The sequence below is a fragment of the Helianthus annuus genome, chromosome 13 (assembly GCF_002127325.2).
Source record: "Helianthus annuus cultivar XRQ/B chromosome 13, HanXRQr2.0-SUNRISE, whole genome shotgun sequence".
In the NCBI taxonomy this organism is placed as follows: Eukaryota; Viridiplantae; Streptophyta; class Magnoliopsida; order Asterales; family Asteraceae; genus Helianthus; species Helianthus annuus.
The window spans coordinates 4,295,653-4,308,810 of NC_035445.2; the positions used below are offsets into that span (position 1 = coordinate 4,295,653).

General features: G+C 33.9%; 1 protein-coding gene across 2 annotated transcripts; it reads right to left on the bottom strand.

The window, feature by feature from the left end:
* Nucleotides 1-7,287: 7,287 nt before the first annotated feature.
* Nucleotides 7,288-11,240, bottom strand: LOC110897394 (probable LRR receptor-like serine/threonine-protein kinase At4g29180). Of its 2 annotated transcripts, none has more exons than XM_035981505.1 (8): nt 10,713-11,240; nt 10,496-10,571; nt 10,307-10,354; nt 9,925-10,027; nt 9,490-9,552; nt 8,741-8,929; nt 7,789-7,868; nt 7,288-7,667 (listed from the first exon to the last, which is right to left on the bottom strand). In XM_035981505.1, the coding sequence occupies exons 4-8, from the start codon at nt 10,013-10,015 to the stop codon at nt 7,638-7,640; spliced, it is 453 nt and encodes a 150-aa protein (XP_035837398.1). In that variant the 5' UTR covers nt 10,016-10,027; nt 10,307-10,354; nt 10,496-10,571; nt 10,713-11,240; the 3' UTR covers nt 7,288-7,637. The 2 variants fall into 2 exon arrangements, with proteins under 2 accessions (XP_035837398.1, XP_035837397.1); XM_035981504.1 differs by having other exon boundaries at nt 7,292-7,713.
* Between the last annotated feature and the right edge of the window lie 1,918 nt (nt 11,241-13,158).

Consider the following 13,158-nt stretch of genomic DNA (forward strand, 5'->3'; position numbering starts at 1 on the left):
TTAAACCCGCAACATGTTTTAAAAGCATAGTCCAGTACAAACGTATTGGCAAGTACACTATTTTTAGACACATGGCATAAGTATAAAAAGTATTTCTCAAATCCAACATGGCAATTTGGTACAAGGTTATCTAGCATGCAATACTAAGTGTCAAACCTGAGTGTCCACAAGAATTATACGTGTCCCTCGCCACAAAAGTGACGAGACTGTTTATGTATAATATAAGCTTAACAATACCCCCACGGGCGGCGTGCTACTCCTATAGCGCTATATATGTTAAGTTTGGCTAGCTAAGTTAATGACAAGTAGCAAAGTATGAATTCTAGCATGAACCTAAACATAACAAAAGCATGTATAACGGATTGAGCATAAAATATGTTTAAGTGTGTGTTTGTGAATTTTATAAGTTAACATGTTACAACCAAATTGTGTAAAAAGGAAATGAGTCAAATATACTCACAAAATTGCTAAGTCTTCCGATTATCCACGTATTGACGAGTTAATGAGGATAGGAGAATGAAGGTGTTCGGTGTTGAAGTTTATGGGGGTGTTTAGACTCGGAATTAGGAATCTAAAGTAGCGAAAGTGAGTATATATGAAAGTAATATCTAGGTTTTAAGGGTTTGTTTATGACACCATATCAAGTGGTTTCATGGGTCCCAAATTGCCCATTGGAATCATAACAAGCACCCTAGAATCATAGATATGTTAGCTTAGGTTGATGACGTATAATTATAAGTTGATTAATATCACAAACTCAGCCATGTTTTTATATAATAATATGTATATTTATATGGTAGTAATATAACCCAAAACTGTGTCCAATCCAAGATAACATGTAGCATCATGTAAGTCAAGCATGGAGGTTGAGACCTCTTTATATGAATCACCATTACACGAAATCACCAAAAGGATAATTCGGAGGGTCATGATTTACAAGAAATAAAGAACTAACTAGTGTATCATCAAGCAAATCATCAAGTGAGGTGTGGAACAAGGTAGGATAGCCAAGGCATCCAAAGTTCACATTTGCATCAAACATAAGTCTTGCCATATGAACTATGGTAGACTTATGTGACTTCAACACTTGTGGGTTGTTTAAACCCTATTAACACAGAAAGTTTAGAGAGTGTTTGCACCTTTAAACTCATAAGAATCAACCGTACACAAGCACTATAACCATGGACTTGATTAGAGGCAAGGTAGGCACAAGATTCATGTAAGAAAGTATGAGTTTAATAAAGTTTTAAAGTATAATCTTCCAAAACAGAAAGTTTGGACCTCAAAATTACCGATATCCCATAGTGTGAGGTTCATTGGGGAACACTAAAACTCCAAAGATTTATTGTTAGTTGTTACCTCCTTTGCAAGCTTTCTCAGATCTATGGCGTTTAACGTGGATTCTGTTCGACAAAGTAAAATTCGTTGGCGTTTTCTATTTTTGTTCTAGCAAATCATGCAACAGATATGGCGTTTTGTTCTTTTATCATTGTTTCATTGTTTTTTTTGTATTAGTATTTTTATAATGTGTTGTATGATTTTCAATAGCGTTATTCAATTATGCAATTTAATCGCGTTTTAATTGGTATTTAAACAATTATTAAGAACTGACAATTGGAGTTTTCAATATTAATTTTAATTGTCGTTTACATTCTAGTATATTTCTTATGTTTTTACGATCATTGGCGTTTTACATCTATTTGATTAGTTTTGAATTTTATTTAGTAGTATTTGTGAACATCAGTTATTACTATGTTGTTAATTTGTGTAAACATCAGTTTTGTTAATTATGGAGTTTTCATTATGATGTTATATTTTGTTAATTATTTATGTTGTTAAGTGTTTTTAATTATTCATCTCATGGTTTTTTTATCATGTCGTTTTTGAATTATGTGTTTATTATGTCTTGTTTATTATTCAATTAATGGTGTTTTAATATATAATATTATTATGAGACATCACTGTGTTTTTCGGATTTTTCTGTTCCTCACTGTGTTTTCTCAGACGAAGTTTCTTCCTCGAGTCAAAGGCTTTGCCCCAAAACTGGATTACCATTTTTCATTCCTGACGTCAGTGAAGAAATAAAGCCCATAATGGACATGGTATTCTCAAGCCTCCATGATTGTTATTCAATGTATGTTAAGTATGCCAATGAGTGTGGGTTTTAAGACAGGAAAGGGACTACAAAGACAAACTCTAAAGGTGTCTTACATATTAAGTATTACTTGTGCACGAGATCTGGGTTATACAAGGACAAGAAGGTTGATACGTTGGACCCCAATCAAAAGGAGCGAGTAATGCGATCTAACTTTTCAAAGAGGATTGATTGTGGTGCATTGTTATGTGTACTTTTTGAGTCTGGATCATGGAAGGTGTATAAGTTTGTCGAGGAGCACAATCATGAACTTGTTGAACGTCCTGATAAGCATTTTCTTCCAACTGAACGACACCTCACTCAGCTCCAGAAGCATGTTATACACAGCATGTCTAAGCTATTTGGGTTCCGTCAAGGCATTTAATGTTATGAAGACTTGTTTTGACGGTTTTGAAGACGTCGGTGCAAGTAAAGTTGAATTTAAGAACTATAAGAGGCAAATTAACTTGTTTATAGGGGAGTATGACGCCGATATGGTTGTGAGACATTTGAATGAAAAAAACATTCCCAGCCTAATTTCTTGTATGATTACATCACAGACGAAGAGAATCGTTTGAAGGGATTTTTTTGGTGTGACGATCAAGCCAAATGTAATTACCACGTGTTTGGTGATGTGATTTCGTTTGACGCCACGTATCGTTCCAACAAGTAATATTTTATAATTCAACTTCTTCTGGTTTTGGCGTTTTATTAGTTTACATGCAATGGCATTTTATTATTTTACATGCAATGGCGTTTTGTTAGTTTACATGCAATGGCGTTTTATATTTGACATGCAATGGCGTTTTATTAGTTTACATGCAATGGCGTTTTATTATTGTTTCAGTTCTCATGGCGTTTTCGTATGCAGATACTCTATGGTGTTTGTACCGTTCACTGGTATAGAAGCACAACGTCACACACATCGGAAAAATGATCATGAATCTCGATACAAAAGACCCCGGTTGAAGAGTAGTTACCAATTGTTGGAAGGGCAAGCTGTTGACATATACACAAAAAGTATTTTTTGTGACGTTCAAGCTGAGCTTATTGGAGTTGCGGATTGCATAAATCAACGTTACGACGATCAGCTTGATGTGTTTGTTAAGTTTCACGTAAATGACTTCCAACAGCCTTGTACATCCTAATTTGAGGTAAATAATGGCGTTTTGGTTTTTATGGCGTTTTCTGTTAATGGCGTTTTATCATATGCAATGTGTTTTTTTACTTTTTCGACAAACGTTCTATGCATGGCGTTATAGAGATATTGTTTTTGGCGTTTTTCAGCTAATGTTCTGTAAGTCTGATTGCACATGTAGTTGCTCATGCAGGCGTTTTGAACAATTTTGTTTGATATGTAGACATATATTCTATGTTTTGAGAATTATGGACATTAGGGAATTTCCAAAACAATACATTCTGAATAGATGGCGCAAAGAGGCTTCCCCAAACTGCTCTCCTGAATACTCAATTAGTCGTGAATATATGACCGAGCTTAATCCTGATGTGCAAAGTATAATGCGAGATATTATTTTTTCAACGGAATATACTTTGAACCGTTTATCTGGTAATAAAGAGGAGCTATCCTTATACAAGGATCATGTTCAATCTTATATGAAGAAGGTTCAAGATATGTAGATTGTTGCTCCTCCCGCTAGTACTAGGGATATATTTGCTGAGATAACCGGTCAATATAAAAACGACAAGAATCCAATAAGAGTCCCTGTTGGGTATAAATCCAAAGGTTCTGGTTCTAGAAAGCGCCTGATATCTAAACAGGAGATAGCAATCGACAAAAAGAAATCAAAGTTGAAACCCGGGGCCAAAGAAAGACAGTGTCAGAACTGCAAAGGCTATGGACACTACGCATCGACATGCAAACAAACCGTAATTAAAAGAAGATCGACAAGGTCTTCGAGAGCCAGTGAAGAGTAGTTTGGCGTTTTGTATTTTTCATTCTTACAGAACACACACAGATGGTCTTTAAGATCCAGTGTAGAGTAGTTTGGCATTTTGTATATTTCAATCCTACAGAACACAGACAGATCTCAGTTTGGCGTTTTACATCATTTTTATACATAATTTTTTCCATCTTTTTTTTTTCTACCTATTTGTTCATAACATGCTACTTCGAAGTTACATAACAAACAATATAAGATCGGACAAGGAAATCAAACGCCAAAAAAAAAAACAATAACGCTACTAAATAAAACTACCATAAACTTCTAATTTTGGTCATGCTAAACTCAATAATGTTTTACTGAACGAGATGGATAACATTGTTAATCCTCAGTCAAGAAAGATGTCTAACAATGTTATCCATCCCATTTAGCTAAACATTATTGAGAACAAAAACTGAATCTCCATGAAATGGCGTTTTTGAAGTTTTGTGGTTTTTGTATGTTTTGGCGTTTATATTGAGGATCTTGCTCATTACATAGAGCGGAAGTTTGTTGAGAAAATAGTGTATATCAAAGAAACATGGATTGGAATCTTTGATATTTGGGTTTTTTGGCTTTTCTAAGATTAATGGTATAGAGGAAAATATAGGTTTCGGGGTTTTGGTGTGGATTTTAGTACTTTTGAGAGTTTGTTTATATAGGAAGTTTTTGGCGCGTATTTTAGGCTCGATTTTTATTACAGTAAATGCTAGTAATTAAGTTCCGTCGTTTCAGTACTATTTGTTCAGCTTTATCAGTTAAAAACAAAGTTTGGCGTTTTATATCTAATGGCGTTTATATTATGATGAAGTGTGCTATGTGTGTTAAGGCGGGATTTTAATAGCGTGAGTTTGGCTTTTTGTGTAGAGAAGTCAAAAGACCCTTTTACCCTTAATGAAGCGCGCCAGATTAATAAAAGTTATTTTATTTACGAAAATGCCACCGCGTCATCTAGTCCATAGATCGTTTTGATCTGACGATCCATAAGCGTTCTCTCCGTTCTCACACTTTTGGGCGTTTTCTCTAAATCCTGACCCTATATATATATGAAGGTTCATTTGAGAAGAAATTTAATGTGAGATGAAAAAGAAGAAAGACTATAATGGTAAAACATTAAATAGTTTATAACTCCTCCCATTAATTATATATGTTATCTATCATTAATAAAGCAAAAAACATTTTATCCTACACATTTCAAAATTTATCCTACATATATTTTACAGTTACCAAAATTTACCATACACATATCTAAATTTATCATACACATTTAAGAATTTATCCTACACATGTCGAAAATTGTCCTTCACCCTAAATTATTTTATCTTGAAAGAGTATATTTAAAAGTGAGTTATAAGTTTAGTTAGTTAGCTAATTAATTACAATTAAAAATTTGCCTATATGCCATTATTAATAACATTAAATACACATATTAAATGAAGTAAAATGGAGCATTTCTATTGGTTTAAAACTTATTTTTTTTATTTTTATAAAATTTTTCTTATCATTTGAACCTTCTACTATATATATATATATATATATATATATATATATATAGGATTAGGTTCAAGAGTAAACACTAGTGTAGCTTGCAAACTGAGTGAACTAACCCTGGCCATACACGTGTGTAGATCAATGGCTAGGATTTGATGTTGAAATACATTAGTGTATTTTACGATTTGATGATGAGATCCTGGCCATACACGTGTGTAGATCAATGGCCAGGATTTGTTCACTCAATTCGCAAATACACTAATGTTCACTCTAGAGTCTAGAACCCATATATATATATATATATATATATATATATATATATATATATATATATATATATGGTAGGGTTCCAGCGTGAACAACCTCCCAAGAGTGAACTGTGTGAACAGATATGGACCCTCGATTTCCTTTTTAGTTGTTAAGGGTAGGATTGTAATTATATAAAAAAATAGATTTAAATCATTATTTTAATAATTGAATTAAGTTACATCTTTCCTAATTTAAATTCATTATCCACATTATGTTTATTTATTAATAAGATAATTATCAAAACAAATTACAAATCACCATATTTCAATTTTAATTTTTATTTCATAATTCATCATCAGAATTCAAATTTTGATTTTTAAGACCCACGTAACCTTCATATTTCAACGGTATACACATGTGTACTTGGATATAAATAGAACAGTACACATGTGTACTCAGCATCGTACATATGTCTACAGTAATTCACAGGTGTACATCAACATTCAATACAAAAAAATCAGAAACTTATAAAGGAAATCAAAATATTTTAAAATTAATTATAGGGTAAATTACAATTTTCGTCCTTTATGTTTGTAGCGGGTTGCAATGGATAGCCTTTTACTTTAATAATTACAGTCACCGTCCTTTATTTGGAAAACTCATTACACAACACGTCCTTTGACCCTAACCTGGTTAAAATTTTAAGTTAAATGTGGCATGTGCCTTGCACATGAGGGAATATTGTCTTTTCTCATTCTAATATAGTAAATAAAAATGGATTATTTTTTTAAACATATCCCCCCGCTCTTTCAGAACCCTCTCTGTCACCCATCTCTTTTTCTCGCACCCTTCCCCCTCTCTCTAACACCAAGTGCAGAACTGTTGCCCTTCAAGCAAGAAAGTTTCATGATTTAAAAACAAAATAACAAATAAAAATTAAGAAGCTTAAATAATGGAACAACATCTGAGAGCACTAATTATGAGACCTTTCCATCCTGTAGATGAAGACGACATCAGCAGGGCCAGTTTTAGGCCTGTGCAAGAGGTGCCATTACACAGGGCCGAAAACATTTAAGGGGCCAAAATCGTTTAGAAGTTAATATATATTCTATATACTAGTGGGGAACCCGCGCGTTGCAGCGGAGTGAACAATACGGGATGGGAACATAATTCAAACCTTAAAAGTTAAAACGATAAAGATTATCTCGTTGGTGTCCGAAGCCGCTATCATTGTATCAGGTATTCCTAATATTCTTAATGAGATTTTTTTCATTGAAAACTGATATTTCTATCTAAAGCATTTAAAAGACCCGTTTGCTCTTACTCGAAAACTTCTATTAAGTTAATTTTGAAAATGATATCTCCAAATTAAAAGAAACTATAAATCCATCCAAAAGTTTCACAAGAGTCTATAATGAGTCATTGATAATCAATTTTTAAATGGTTACAAGACTTTAGTATAGATAAGAAAACACAATACATAAATAAATTGAATTTAGAATAAACTTTTTAATATTGTTCATCATATACTGAATCACTGATCTATACTTTTGCACTACGTTCTCGTCTTAATTAAAACTACAGGGTCATCACATTAATCATCTTTCCTTATGTAAGAAAGAAAGATCCCAAACTTACCTACCTCTGTCAGCTTCTCTGTTCCCAGTTTCAATTATTAGTGGAGGAACAACATGAAAAGACGAGGATGCAATTTTAGTGTGTCTTGGTTGCGGATATAAAACGATTCGTGGATGTCATTTGCTGATCTGAAGTGTCACTGTCATGTTTCCGTCGTCTTTCTAATCTTATTATCTCGACAACAATCAAGCTACCACACACTGCAACCCCACACCCTACAAATGTTGCAAGCAGGATCGACAAAACAGGCTGCACATGAGCCTGAGCACGACATTCGAAAGATACATAGTGAGTGTGTTTTCATGTGTGTGCGAATGAACTTTGTGGGCTACTTACCACATTGTAGAAAATATGCGCGAAGACTACCACAAAAGTGAACTGAATTGATGCATATAACCACCCGAATCTTCTTCTCACTGTAAAGAGATCAGAAATTTATGAGAAGATTTACTTGTGACACCTTGTCTCTCGTACCAACCAATATTGTCCGATTTACCTATGAGCCTTACCAGAAGCTGCTCAATGAGGCAGAAGTAAGCCTTTTACAACAGACTAAATGTTTTCTTTTAAAGAAAAAGAAAATGATAGACCAGGTAAAACCAGGCAAAACTGTAGTTTGAAAAAAAAAAAGTCAAATGGCCCGTGATTAGCTCTAGAAGAAGGATCCCAAAATTGTATACATCACTCTTTTCATTCAAATTGTGAGACCTGGGGTACCTTTATGGATGCAAATTGATCATTAGTTCTTAAAGGTCATAATAATTCCATTTAACTTTATAAATACCAATGTAGGTGGATGAATAAGCATTTTGCGGGTTGACTAACATACCAAAATGGATCATATTTATAGGATGGTCGGGTTAGGTTGACCCTAAATGCTTTTTCGGCCGTATCACTTTAAACCTTTTACGTATATAACTAATGTGTTAATATGACAAGAAACACTATATTAGTACAGGGGAAATGATATCTTATGTGCAACATATGCTAATAAGATAAGAAAAAAGTTACATTTTTAGCCCTTAAACCTTTTTATATGTGCACAATCACCCCTCAGTTTTACTCCTTTCTAATTCTAATAATGATCCAATTTGTTCAAGTGATTTCGATGAGTGTATGCGATAAAATTTTACTTTTGGGGGACTCTCAACGTGTTTAGGCCATTCATGTCTAGCTAACTTTTGTAGCTTACAAAGATATCTTCTAATATAAGATAATAAATCAAATCATTAACCCTCACCTACACAAAAAAGAAGATGTACATTTTGTAGATATTATAAGTGCTTACTCTGATCAAGATAACCGGATGTACCAATAACGTCCGTCAAAATATGAGTAGTTTTATCATCAAGGAGACCCTTTGAAAGACCAAAATCCGCCATTTTAGCATCCAAATTTTCACTAAGAAGGATGTTGGCTGATTTTACATCTCTATGAATTATAGTCGGTCTGCAACCGTGGTGTAAGTATTCCAATCCTGTAATCCAAGAGGTTCGTTCAGTTACATTACTTTTTGTTATTTTTATATCACGGGTCCCCATTTCTCGTATACACAAACATAGGACCCACTATGACATCATTTTCAAATTGTTAAAACTGCATCTTTACAAGCAACTTCAAATTGTTATCAACTTATTTCACTCAAATAATCGATATACAACCCCAAACACAAATTGTGTCATAAACCAAAAAAAAAAAAAAAATTCAAAAGCATTTGTCCAATGGTACATTGGTCACAACATTGACAATACAAAAGCTTTTGTGGGTCCCACCTTCAATTATGTAAATCTGACCTATCATATCTTTATTTCTTTCCAGGACCAAAAAATGAAAACATTAAGCTGTTAATATGAATTGGACTATTGTCAATATACTCAAAATATCTTCAAATTTGACGCATTCATGCAAAAAAAAAATTATGAATCTTCAAATTTGACGCATTCATGCAAAAAAAAATTATGAAGACGGAAGAGAAGTCTCACACTGTAAGAAATGAAAAAAAAATGAAGGTTTTCAACAGTTTAGATAAGTATGCACCTTGTGCAGCATCTATCGCAATTTTGAGTCTCATTTCCCATTTCAACGGGTGGATATTTCTGTCTGCAATAAACAAAATCAATGATAGTCATACATGAGTAGTTTTAGGTCATGTTTTATCTCAAATGGTGTCATATATCATCATCATCATACTTAGTAAATCCCACCAATAGCAAAACTAAGGTAGGGTATGAGGAGGGTAAAATATAGACAATCTTATCTAATCTAACACATTAATGATGTTAAAAAGGTGAACAAAAAGTGTTTATGGGTCAATGAATCTGGCACGTTTTGTTATCACTCAACGTTTAGTTGTTCTCAACCCGAACCACTTTGAAACTTAACCAAACCCACACCCACTCACTTAACAACCTCTAACGTTAAATATCAAAATGAAATACTACGCAATACTTGATATATAACTTTTGAGGTTACCATTAGCCATGTACTCGTATACAAGCGCCATTCTGTTATTATCATGAGAATATCCCACAAATGAGGCCAAATTCCTATGATGAACCCTCATGAAGAGCTAAACCTGCAGTTAAACCATATATTTCTATAAATTTACATGTACAGCTGGCACTCATTCTTAATCTATTAGTTCTGGTTTCATTTTGTAGAGTTAGGTGCATGTGTTTTCATTCTATTTATTTATTTGGATTAACTATGTGTATATCCTTTTATATGTTTAAGATTTAGTCCTTCTAATTTCATAAAACCATAATTACTCATTCCATTGTTAATAAAATAAAAATAAGTTATCTATAGCATATTTCACTCAATAAAAATCAGTTGTCAAAGATCGTGTAGTTACCGTATATGATTTCTCTATTTTTGTAGATCAGCCCAATGCTCAGACCATCTATACAAAACACACACACCACCAATCAACCAATCTAATTCCATTCATTCAGGCAATATCACAAACACTTGGCGTGCGGCCTTTAAAACAAACATAATCACTGACACAACCTGTAAAATAGCCACTTAAGTACACACTTGCCTGCATTAAAATCGTGTCGGCGCCACCACTTTCCTGACCAAAATCCTCGCTGAAGCAGACATTCACTTTTCCACATCTAATTAACCACATAAATGGTTATACATGAATACATACACATAAATGGTGGCCCAAAGATATTCCAGGGAAACAACCAAAAATACTAATGAAACAAAAAATAGTACAGTTATAACATCAGTTTAGGGTTTCAGTTTCTTACCGACATTAAAGGGGGCATTGTGTAATGGCCTTTACATGCTTTTGCGGGATGCCGAACAAATGGGAAACATGACCACTTTGATAGTTGGTTCCGGTGGTTACTGTAGTTTTCGTCGGCTTGGGAAAAACAGAGAAGACGATGGGATGTAGCACATGATACGTACCCATTTTAAGATCTTCCAACGGTTTCCAAGGAATTATGAAATTTATGGCTTCTTGATTGCTTGAGACGGTCAAATTCTCTCCGTTAAGAAATTACCCTGCTTCATTTACCCTGAAACGATTCAATTCCGGGCTTGCATTCAATCCCACTCAATCGATATGCAGGCTCGCATTCAACACTCAGTCGATACGTAGGCTCGCATTCAATCCCCTCAATTGATCCCATTCAATTGTAAATACTGAAAGGTCGCATTGAACCATGGTGATTGATATTCAAGAATGACAATGAGTTGGAGGCCGGTTTGTTAGGGGAGAGGGGTAATAATGGAAGAAAATGAAACAAAAAAGGGGGATTTTAACTGACTTTTCACTTGCCATCTTAAAATTAGGGCTAGAAATGACTATTTTAGACATGGGAAATGTTTATATATAGTATATAGATATAGATAAACTTGCTGTAGGAAGATTTGTACATATAATTGCTTTGGCTTAGTGGGTACAACAATTAATGTTAAAGCTGACGTTACGGGTTCCATTCCCCTGTTGGTTTTTTCATTTTTTGTTTTTCATTTCTTGTTTAGGGGGAAAAAGTCTCATGTGCTCACACCAATTGCAACTTTGCAAGCTTATTTTTTAGTTTTAATTTTGATTTATGCTCACACCAATTGCAACTTTCGAAGCTTATTTTTTAGTTTTAATTTTGATTTTTCACATCTAAATTTGGGCCTCAAAAAATTTGCAAGTTCATTTTTTCTTCTCATTTAATCATTTACGTAACAAACTTTACATGTTTTCTTGTAGGTTTTTCGTTTCTCATTTAACCATTTACAATATAAACTTAAAAGAACTTAGTATCTAGTTCTATTTTTTTTTATTTATATGAAAAGGTTCGTGTTGCCAAACTAATTTGGGTGTTTACATATATTCAATTCTTTTTGCTACGCTACTTTTGTTTTGTTTATTTTATAAAAAATATAGTCGTATTGGGGTTTTTTGATATATGATTGGTGAGTTTATATTATAGGGAGGGGCCTAACTTTTTTTGTTTCGCACAGGGCCCAAAAATATTTTATCATTCTCGGGGACGGCCCTGGACATCAGTTTTGACATAAAACACCTTATGAAATTTCACTCTGCCATTATGCTTCAACATAAAACACCCTATGAAATTTCTAGCCAGTCAAGGTATCATCTACGGACTAGGTATATCAATTAGGGTTTCATATGATTCAAATAAAGGGGTACTGGAAAAGCATAATAAAGAAAATAGATGGAATGAAAGAAAATTAAAATTGAGAATCTGTAGAGTATGAGAATAAGCAGCAGCAACATTGAAAAAAAAATTATAAACAAGTAAAATAAAATTACAATAAATTTAGAAAAAAATTATAAACAAGTAAAATAAAATCCCAATAAAATGAAAAACATTAAAAGAACAAACACATAATATAAAACATTAGTAGATAACTGAACCTTAAACCCTTATTTATAATTAAAGTGACGTCATCCCGTTCGCTTTCGATACATTTGACGCTCTCGCCCCTGACGCGGTGCGGTTTCTAAAGCGGGTTCAACAGGTGGTAAGCAGTAACACCGCACATGTTAAGAGGCAGAATTTTGTGTTTAGCAGGGTAGGGTTTGCTATTCAGAAAGGGGTAGCGGCGCAGCTTGTTGATCGTTTACCTGCCATTAGTTTGTAATCGTATTGAGTTTGTTTATAATAAATATAATAAAGTTTTTTCACTAAAAAAAAGATGAAATTAAAGAAGTAATCAAAATCACTTAACGTACATCCTTCCATGGGTCATGAAATCTCCTCCTCTAGTCATCATTACAATCACCATTGTCATCCCACGGCTCATGTTGCACATGTTTTGCTCTGGGGCCATCACATACCTCTGGATTTGAGACTTTTTTTGTGAAGGTGGAGGGTTAACATCCTGTGAAGGAAGAACGTACCTCTCCCTAATTCGTGGCTGGTTGGAAACATAGCCGAACGCACAATTCCATTCTTCGTCCGTTCATGTAACTCGTTCTTCAGCTTGTACTTAGTTGTTTAGGAATTTTGCAGGTGTTCGTGTGCAAAAGGAGAAAAACCGAGCTTAAATCATGAAGAAACAAGCACACAAGAGGAAGCGAAACAAAAAAATAAAAAATCATGGTTTTTTTGTTCCAGCACGTCGCTGAAAAAGCGACGCGCTGGATTTGGAAAAGTGTTAAAACCTTGGCCCGACTATTTTTGATCCAAAACCACGTTAAGGAACCCCACAAAAGTCCTAGCGACA

What these genes read in the sequence shown, in the direction of transcription:
- LOC110897394 (XM_035981504.1), bottom strand. Translation starts at nt 10,015, where the DNA reads ATGAGGGTTCATCATAGGAATTTGGCCTCATTTGTGGGATATTCTCAT. An exon ending in ATACGAGTACATGGCTAATG is followed by an intron (nt 9,553 to 9,924) that starts GTAACCTCAAAA and finishes TGTTTATTGCAG; the next exon opens with ACAGAAATATCCACCCGTTG. An exon ending in TGCGATAGATGCTGCACAAG is followed by an intron (nt 8,930 to 9,489) that starts GTGCATACTTAT and finishes CTTGGATTACAG; the next exon opens with GATTGGAATACTTACACCAC.